Genomic DNA, 9,280 nt, shown 5'->3' with positions numbered 1-9,280 from the left:
CTAAATCAAAACACACATCAACCAAAAATAATAAATACAATCATATATTATTAGACATTTAATTTAGATAATATAAATTAAGTTGTATAAAAATAATATTAACTTCCCTTATTTACCTGACACAGGTTGCTCAACTTACACATAGATAACTCTAATCAACGTTATCAACATACTCATTTACACTTCTAACTTAATGAAGATTCATGTTGAGTCCTTAAATTTCACGTGCAAACACAAAATACTCTCCATGCAATAATATTTCTTAAAAGACCCAAAAGAAAGATAAAAGATGAGCCTACTCTATTCAAGATTTTAATTAGATAGAATTGTAGACTTCAATATAAAAAATCTTATGATATACTCTAATTTTCAAGCAAATAAAGTCAGAGATCTAATGAGAAAGCATAAAAAAGTTTAGAAAATATTTTATAAAGTTTTATAAAGATAGTAATTCTTGTAAAACAAAATTCGATTAATAGAAAATTCTATTTATGATTTGATTTTTATTAATAAAAAAAATTAATATCAACTATTAATACCATTATTACTCTTAATTATTTTCTAAATCTTTATATTTCTGGTTTTAATTAATTTTTTTAACAAAATGGTACTTTTATTTTAAATCTTGATAGCAAAGTTTTTAATAGTTACAAAATTGTTTTTAACCAATATTGCTATAAAAATTTAACTCGTTAACCAACCATAAACTATTATTATTATTAACGTAACTTTTAAGCTCAATCCTATAAAATGTTAGTAATATGTATGCAGTAAAATATAAAATAACGTGAGGGGAAATAAATAAGTGATGAACAACAAAATGCGAATTTTGATGAATTTTAGCTTATTATAAAAAGTACTTATAAAAAAGAGTACCAGTAAAGATTATGATTTTAAGATACATGTCACCATTTTTTAAACAAGACAAAAAATAAAGATACACTCTTCTTCATGTATAGTAATTTTTATTTTAGTAAGAGGGTGTTTTGTTCTTAACATTTCTGATTGTGAGGAGTTCTAGTAACAAATCATTTATTAAAAATAAGAAGAGAGATTCACTAAATAAATTGTAAGAAAGAATAAAATTTATAATAATTTAGCATCTTCCTTCATTTTTTATCCATCTTTTCTCTACACATCTTTCATCCATTTTCCTAGCACATGGCCGCTATGGAGCTCATAATCCTTATCTTTATCTTACTTTGTTGCGTGTTGGGGGAAGAAGAAGAAGCATGGTGGTAGGAATGGCCAGATACCTAGGGGCGTCAGGTGGTGTTTGATTATTAAGGAAAATATTTCTGGAAAAACCTTTCAGAATCTATAATCCAAAAAATAATTTTATATTACTGATTCAATGTTTAATTATTTTTGGATCTAAAAATATTTTCTAAAAGGTTTAATCATTCACCGAGTCTCTATTTTTGCGTGGAATCTCAATTTAGTCCCTTGTTTTCTAAAAATCTCAATTGTATCCCAAATTTATCAAAATTGCAACAATTGGATCCTTTCTGTTAAATTATCTGTAACGACATTAATGGTCATATTACGTGGCACGTTGTAGTCAGTTTGTCAACTGACGTGGCTGAGTGAGGTTTGATAGATTAACATACATGGATAATTGAATTTTTTAATAAATTATAAAGCAAAATTAAATAAAACGAAAATGAAAATTATAAACAAAATCCTATTGGGAATCATATTTTATGGAATTAGGGATTGGAATTGTTCTGAGTTGCAAGAAAACAAAAAATCATGGATAACCAAATAGAAATTCTAATTGTTAAAGAAAAAATAAGAAATTCCCTGACCAGCCTTGACACCAGAAGCATAAGGTTTAATAGAAAGGATCCAATTGTTGCAATTTTGATAAATTTAGGATCCAATTGAGATTTTTAGAAAACAAGGGACTAAATTGAGATTCCACGCGAAAATAGAGACTTGATGAATGATTAAACCTTTCCAAAACACTTAGTTTGAAATATATTTTTTCATATTTTTTAAATTAAATATTTTGGAAGAAATTTTTTGAATTCAAATATATTTTGAAATAACCAAAAAATATAAATAGTAAAAAGGTGTAGAAATTTTTATTATAATTTTAATAAGAGGTAATTTCGGAATTACAACTTTTATTTGGGTGCATGAAGATAATATGCGAGTGGAGATAGAAAGCCCTGCAATTCAGTCGTAAGGCCCAATCCAATTTATGTAAACAAAATAGTGAGGAGCAACCCATTGTCTTTGGGTAAGGTCCATCTGGTACGAGTTTATTAACTAGTAAAATTGCATTTACACATTTAAATAATAATAATAATTATTATTATTATTATTATAATTAATGAAAACGCCCGTGTTTTCGGCTTTATCTTAATAGAAAAAATATTAAGGAATTGTTTTAACTATTTTTAAAATAAAAAAATTATTGAATTTATAAAATAATATACTCTAAAAGTAATTATAAAAAACAGTTATAAAATATAAAAAATATAATGATTAATATTTTTTTTATATATTGATAAAGATAAAATTAATATGTATACAAAAATATAGTTATTAAACAATTACAAAATTACAATATTTTTAATAATAATAATAATAATAATCATAATAATAATAATAATAATAATAATAATAATCATCGTTAAAGCTTTTCAAAATTTGGTATTAAGTATTATTTTCTTTTAAATAAATAATATTGAACCCAAATAGGTAATAATTATCAATTTTGAGAAAAACATAACACTATAATTTGGAAAAAGGTCCTTTTGTAAATAATTAATTAATATAAAATCATTTTTATAACCAGAAGAGTTTATTTACAGTTTTAAAATGTATGACTTAATTTGGTGCTATTTATTTATAAAAGTATTTAGTTACAGTATTTTATTTTGATGATGGCAAATGATCCATATTCGCACCAATTTATCAACTATGAGAAGAAAATTTATGCAAAACTTTATATGATAGTTTCTAAGAACCATCGTTAAAAGTAGAAGATTGAATGAAATGATTGTTGGATATGGAACCATCATTAAAAGTAAAAATCAAAAGAAATAAACATGGTTGAACAAGAAATCGTTGTCTAAGGTCAAAGAATCAAAGGAAACAACAATTGTTGAGCGAGAAATTGTCGTTAAAACTCCAAAAAAATCAAAGGAAACAACGGGTTGGAAGGGAGTCGTCATCGTATTTCATGCACTTCAACTTTCTTCCTTCTCTTTGCACAACATTTCCTCTACTTTCCCTATGATGACAGTTGATAAGTGTTTGTATGTCTGAAATTCCACATTATTTGACATTTATCACACACTTATTGACCACATTTGTAAGCGAAACAACCCTTTTTAGTTTTAAGTAAAATAATGAGATTTAGAGAATTATAAATTAATGAATATGATTACATTTGGATGTTTTGCAACCATTTTGGAGGAAAATAGAAAAGAAGCAGCAGAGCGACAAATGCTAGCGTTGAACCCTGGAAGTAAAAAATATAGAGCATCAAATCATAATTTTAAACTAAGCGACCTCGAATGGTGCTGAGCCTCACAAAAGGAAATCCCTTGCAAGAAAAAACATGAAGCACTAAATAAAGGGGCTAAGCCGTCGAAGAAACCTTCCAAAGAAGGAAAACTCGAGTGTTGATCATCATATCAAAGGGCTGAGCTGAGAAGAAAACTCACCTTGAGGGTAAACCTCTATTATTGAGCATTATCAATTTTCTATAAATATAAGGTTTTGCTCCTAGTTTTAGACATCCAGTTCTTAGCTTCTTTAAGCACTCTCTCTATATTAAAAGTATATTATATTAGGAGTTGCATAGGAGAGGAACAACAACTCCTAGAGTTTAGCTTTTCTATAAACATGAGTAGTTGAACTCTCCTGTATTGAGATTGGATGTAATTGAATTTAATTCTTTGTACTACTACCTCTTTAAATATGTATATATGTTCATTTATTCAATAGTTTGTGATTTTGTTTATACTTAATATTTGGATGAATTGACAATTCATCTTATTTCACTAGTTTGGATTAAGTTAGAAGACTGATCTCAAACTATGTTCTAATAAAATAATCTCATTCTTGTTAGAAGCTTCCACATGATCTATAAAGTGGATTAGAAAAAAGTCTTACACTTAAGACAAAAAATTAATCTACAAATGATGGAATCGCACTTGATTTGAAAGTTGTTAGATTATATGTTATATGTTATAAGAATTGACTTAGATCTACTTTAGATTACTCCGAGTACATTGAATAACCAACATGTTAAATATAAAAGATAAGTAGTAGTCCAATATAAGAAAAACACATAAAATTTAACCTTAACATAGCATTTATTATTTTATTTTTCAAATATTAGTTCAACTTTGTTTTTATGATCAACACCACTTTTACATTCAATTCAACCGTAAATATTGGTTTATCCTTACAAATCCCGGTAAATAGAACACTTATTTAATACATGCAGTTACTAGAATCAGTTATTATTCTACCATCTCATGAATAGTCAACGTCATTGTTAAAAACATTAATTTATTACGACGACTAGCTTAACGACGATTACACAGTCATCATGATAAGTCTTATTTAATCGTTGTTAAAAGACTATTTTGTAAATAGTATGTGGAATAGATGTAGAGTAAGTGTCCATACATAACCATTATTTTCATTTATGATACGCACGATTGAGAAAATGAGATAATAACTAAAGACTATATATATATCTACCACTACCATGATATAACTTAAATATGAAAACCTCAAAATTGAATCTAAGACCATATACACTGTGTACTAAAAGGAAAGAGACAAAGCACTTTGCTTTGTAACATTTATATTTATACAATATTCATTAAATTCTAAAATCAACAAATGATTTCTTCCTTCTGAACTTGCAACCAGTACATGCCAAATATGTGCAGACTATTTTAGGTGTCAAATTTAACATCAGAGCACTTAAAATTGTATGATCCTGGAGCCAACTTTTGTTTCATTAGAAAATCCTTTGCTTCTCATATATTGGTAAAAGCTTCTCAATTAATATCTCGGGCTCTAATCTATTAGTTTTCTCCACCTGCAGAAACACCAGCATTACTTCATTAATCAGTTCTCAAAATTATAGAGTATTATAACCTAATTTGGTGCATTTTTAATCATTAACCACTAACATTAGCATTGTCGTTTTGTTAAATGTCCTTTTTCTGTCTTACTACTTTAATATTCACTCATGCATCATTTTGTGTTTCTTGATAAGAATGAAAGAAAGGATATAATTAAAAACCTGATAGTTAATATTATCTTTGAACCAATGAAGTTATCATAAATTGGAATATTGTGAAAGATACCTGAAAATGCAAATTGTAGAAGAACCTTCCTCCAAAGGTTTCTGAGGAAGAAGCATCTAGCAGAAAAAGACCATCATTTTCTAAACACTGCAGGATCTCTGATAGTGGAACCTTGTGGGTCTCATGACATGAAATGTGAACTACAGCTTCACATTCGTTAAGCCTACTTGTTGAGACAACAAAAGAAGAGTTGTGGTGGGAAATTTTCCTATGAGATTCTTTGTTCACTGCATCTCCTTCCAATTGCCGAGAAATTCTGCACAGAAGCTCCTCTTTTCTTTTTGTCAGTGCTTTCACTTGCTGTTGTAGTTCAGGTATGTATTTCAAGACTCTAGAAACTGTTGCAGGAATGCTCATTTTTTTCTGCAACCATACATTAATATGGAATCATGAGATCTCTATTTATTACAAATTTGTTTCACATATTTGTTTCTAGTATTTTTACGTGTAGTGGTGATTGTTTTTGTTAATATATGTAAAATCATAAAGTAATATCAATCAATGTAACATTTTTATACTATCATTATATTCATATTAATTAAAATAAAATCAAAAGATAAATAAGACAAGACCACCTTAGTATTTTCTAACTACGTGTTTTTCTCCACAAACAATCAAGAATAGACTTGCGTGGTAAAATTCAAACTTTTGCATTTGTATTAATTAAATGTGAACCGAGTAAGGCCTAGCACGTCATTGTTAGAAGTAGTTGTTTTATTAGAAATTATTACATCATCCATTCGATCAATTTTTGCAGATGTTGATAGGAATCACATAGTTTCATACTGTGCAATATTTCTGCATTTTATTGCGTTTGTTTTACTGCATAAAAGTTCCTATTTGATGAAAATTAACAAATAAAAGAGACTTTACATAAACTAACCCCTAATTATCTTTCCTCTGAACAAATCACTCAAAAAAAAAATTATCTGCAAAGTTAATTTGAATATGATAAAAAAATAAGCCTAAATGGATAGAAAATACATGCTGTGAACCATAAAATAAAGGGAATCTAAGGGAACACATCCCAGTTGACAAATAAATCTCAGGAACCCTCATGAAAGCTATATATGGATAAGATAACAGTAATATTAATTTCATGAAATTACTTCCTACAAGATTAGCATATGTCTGCTAATTAGAAGATCAGAGGACAGACAGATACAGTAGCATGGATATTTTGGTTTCGATTTACTCAGAACTGAAACTTTGCTCTCATATTCCATATAAAGAAACTCAAATGTTATGGTGCAGTAGCAAAAGTGAAAGTTCAAATTAAATTTGATTGAAAGCAAACAGTAGCGAGTTTATATTATTGTGGTAAAGTGAGAGATATATATGTATAAAAAGTACCGTTTGATCTGCCATTGGAAGAAGTGAGCGAAGTGAAGAAACCAAGTTGTTGACCTTCTTGCGACGATCACGTTCGCTAGCATTGTGGCTAAGTTTCTTGACCATGGCAGGGTCAGAGGATGGTTGAAGCTCAATCTGTGTCTGTGGTGAATAAAATTGATAGGGAAAGGAGTACTCAGAAGACGCATCATCTTTGTATAAGAGGTTATGGGTATTATTATAGCCGAATGGCTCCTCTTCTAAGAGCCAGGCTTTGGGTGAGAAGATAGGAGAGAACAATGCGACCATGGTGAATGATGATGATTTGTTGGGAGCAGTTAACAAGTTTCTGAGACAATGAAATCATGATCTGGACTTGTGAATATATATGCAGCAGTCATTATCCTTTACGTAATGGTGCATTTTAATATAATTGAAGATAATTAAAATATTGTTATTTTGTCCTGGTCACTTGGATTAGTTAAATGTAAGTTAATTGATGAAGTAGGAGCTAAGATGTTTAAAAATAAAACCAAACACATTAATAATGTTGGGAGATTATAGTTTATGGAAGCACATGTAAACGCGTGTTTGAAATGTGTTTGTGCATGTAGCAGAGAGGGTGAGAGGGTGGGAGAGCGTGGATGACTACCCAACCATACTGCATTTCTGTACTTCTTTAATTGTCTACGTGGCATATTTGTTTTTTTCCACTCAACTCTTTTTTACTTTGTGGAATCACTCACTTTTACTATTTTTATTTAACAGATACAGACACTCAAATACACTTGTGAAAGGCTGATTTGGAGTTCAATAGATTTTCTTTGGAATAGAGCTTGAAGACCTAGGGTATCACATTTTCACATATTTCATCTTCTTCACTCAACTTGGAGCAAATTCTAGTCTACATAGCTGGCTAAAATGTGTTTCTATTTCAGGTTTACATTTTCTTTACTTAGTTCGTTGATTCATGGTTTGGAACTACATAATTAGTCTCAAAAGTGTGATTCAACCTTCTTTTTTGTAATTTTTGAGATATGAACCATTGTTGATGTATTCTTGTTCATTTTCACTTATTAATGTCACTTCATTGTGTTTCAACATGTTGTTAGGTTACTTCCTTTGTGTTAATGTAAAGTCTATCATTCTTGCACTCTTGAATTGATCAACTTTTTCATGAAATACTAGAACTTAGTAAATAAATAGTCATTAATAAGTTTCAATGAGCACATATATAGCTACTACACTTTTGTTCAAGATAGACATAGTTGTTCTTGAACAAGCAAGAATCAGATTTAATTTGAATTTGATTGAAGATTGGTTTGCGTTGAATCTATTTTTCGTTGACCACCACTACTAAATTTGTAATTTGGATTTTTACGTGTTTTGTTGTGTATATTAGCATATAGTAGTTTAATAAATTTTAGACCAAATTAATTTTTAGTTCAAAAAATATAGCACCATTTAGAGATTTTTTAGATTGAAATTAAGGTTAAATATGTTTTTATTTCCTTAATTAACTTTGATTGAAAATTGAAATTAGTTTATTTTTGAAACTTGGTCCAGTTTAGTCTCCAAACTTTATAGAAATGTGTCAATGCAGTCTTTTTAATCAAATTTTGTTAAATTTATTTGATTTAAATGTATTTCATAATAGCATTTGAGTTGTTTACAGTATTTGACACATTTTGGCTTCAATGTTAATTGAAAAACATGTTTGAAACATTAAATAAACTTAACAAAATTTGGTTAAAGGAACTAAATCTACACATTTTTAAAGTTAGGGAACTAAATTGGACCAAAGTTTCGAAGAAAAATTAATTCTAATTTTCACCGAAAGTTAAGGGACCAAAAGCATATTTAATTAACCTTAAAATTAATAATGTTTTCCCACTCAATTTATAACACATATACTTAAGCCACTTAATCACTTGCTTTGTTTTTTTATTGGTTCATGGTTGTCCTTATACTACATAGAAGGGGGAAACCATTATTTTTATGAACCTAAGGTGACTTAGGGTTTGTCAATTGTTTAGTGTTTTCACATTGAATTGATACATGAAAACTAACTTCAATGAAGTCTCTAACATATAGTTAATTTCGTAAGTTTAATTTCTTTCTAGAATTTAGAATTATTTCATAAAAATCAATATTTTTCAATATTTAAAAGTTCTTAGCCTTAATTAGTAAATAATCATATTGTTTTTTAACAACACGAGTCTCTTGGAAATATGATATCTAGACTTATTCACTATATTTCTTGTGTGATTTGATACACTTGTCAATATCCATAACATAAACCTTTTCGATTGTTGTTAGTGGAAAGTCAACAACATGGCAAGTGCACCCGATTACACATAGAAAGTAATAAATATTACTCTCTTTTAAGGGATTTTTGCAATATTTGACAACTCTTACAATTCACAACTTAATTAGACATACAAATCATAAAAACACAAAGAAACTTTTTTGATTTTAATGAAACAGTTGGTATACAATAAGAAATTAACATAGAATATATAATTGACAATATTATATTTCATCCATTTCATTCTCTTGAATTCACAAATATCTCAATTTCAAATTCATGTCAAAAACAACTC

General features: G+C 28.3%; 1 protein-coding gene across 1 annotated transcript; it reads right to left on the bottom strand.

Moving 5' to 3' along the window:
- Positions 1–4,732: 4,732 nt before the first annotated feature.
- On the bottom strand, positions 4,733–7,018 carry LOC106752555 (transcription factor ORG2). Its single transcript, XM_014634255.2, has 3 exons — positions 6,699–7,018; positions 5,346–5,708; positions 4,733–5,074 (listed from the first exon to the last, which is right to left on the bottom strand). The coding sequence occupies exons 1-3, from the start codon at positions 6,984–6,986 to the stop codon at positions 4,994–4,996; spliced, it is 732 nt and encodes a 243-aa protein (XP_014489741.1). The 5' UTR covers positions 6,987–7,018; the 3' UTR covers positions 4,733–4,993.
- Between the last annotated feature and the right edge of the window lie 2,262 nt (positions 7,019–9,280).

The sequence above is a fragment of the Vigna radiata genome, unplaced genomic scaffold (assembly GCF_000741045.1).
Source record: "Vigna radiata var. radiata cultivar VC1973A unplaced genomic scaffold, Vradiata_ver6 scaffold_154, whole genome shotgun sequence".
Taxonomy (NCBI): domain Eukaryota; kingdom Viridiplantae; phylum Streptophyta; class Magnoliopsida; order Fabales; family Fabaceae; genus Vigna; species Vigna radiata.
The sequence above is the reverse complement of the archived record's forward strand: the minus strand, read 5'-3'. Positions and strand labels throughout refer to the sequence as shown.

Coding starts and splice junctions, on each gene's coding strand:
- LOC106752555 (XM_014634255.2), bottom strand. CDS start 6,986: ATGGTCGCATTGTTCTCTCCTATCTTCTCACCCAAAGCCTGGCTCTTA. Junction 5,709..6,698: donor TTCCAATGGCAGATCAAACG/GTACTTTTTATA, acceptor GTATGGTTGCAG/AAAAAAATGAGCATTCCTGC. Junction 5,075..5,345: donor TCTACAATTTGCATTTTCAG/GTATCTTTCACA, acceptor GTGTTTCTGCAG/GTGGAGAAAACTAATAGATT.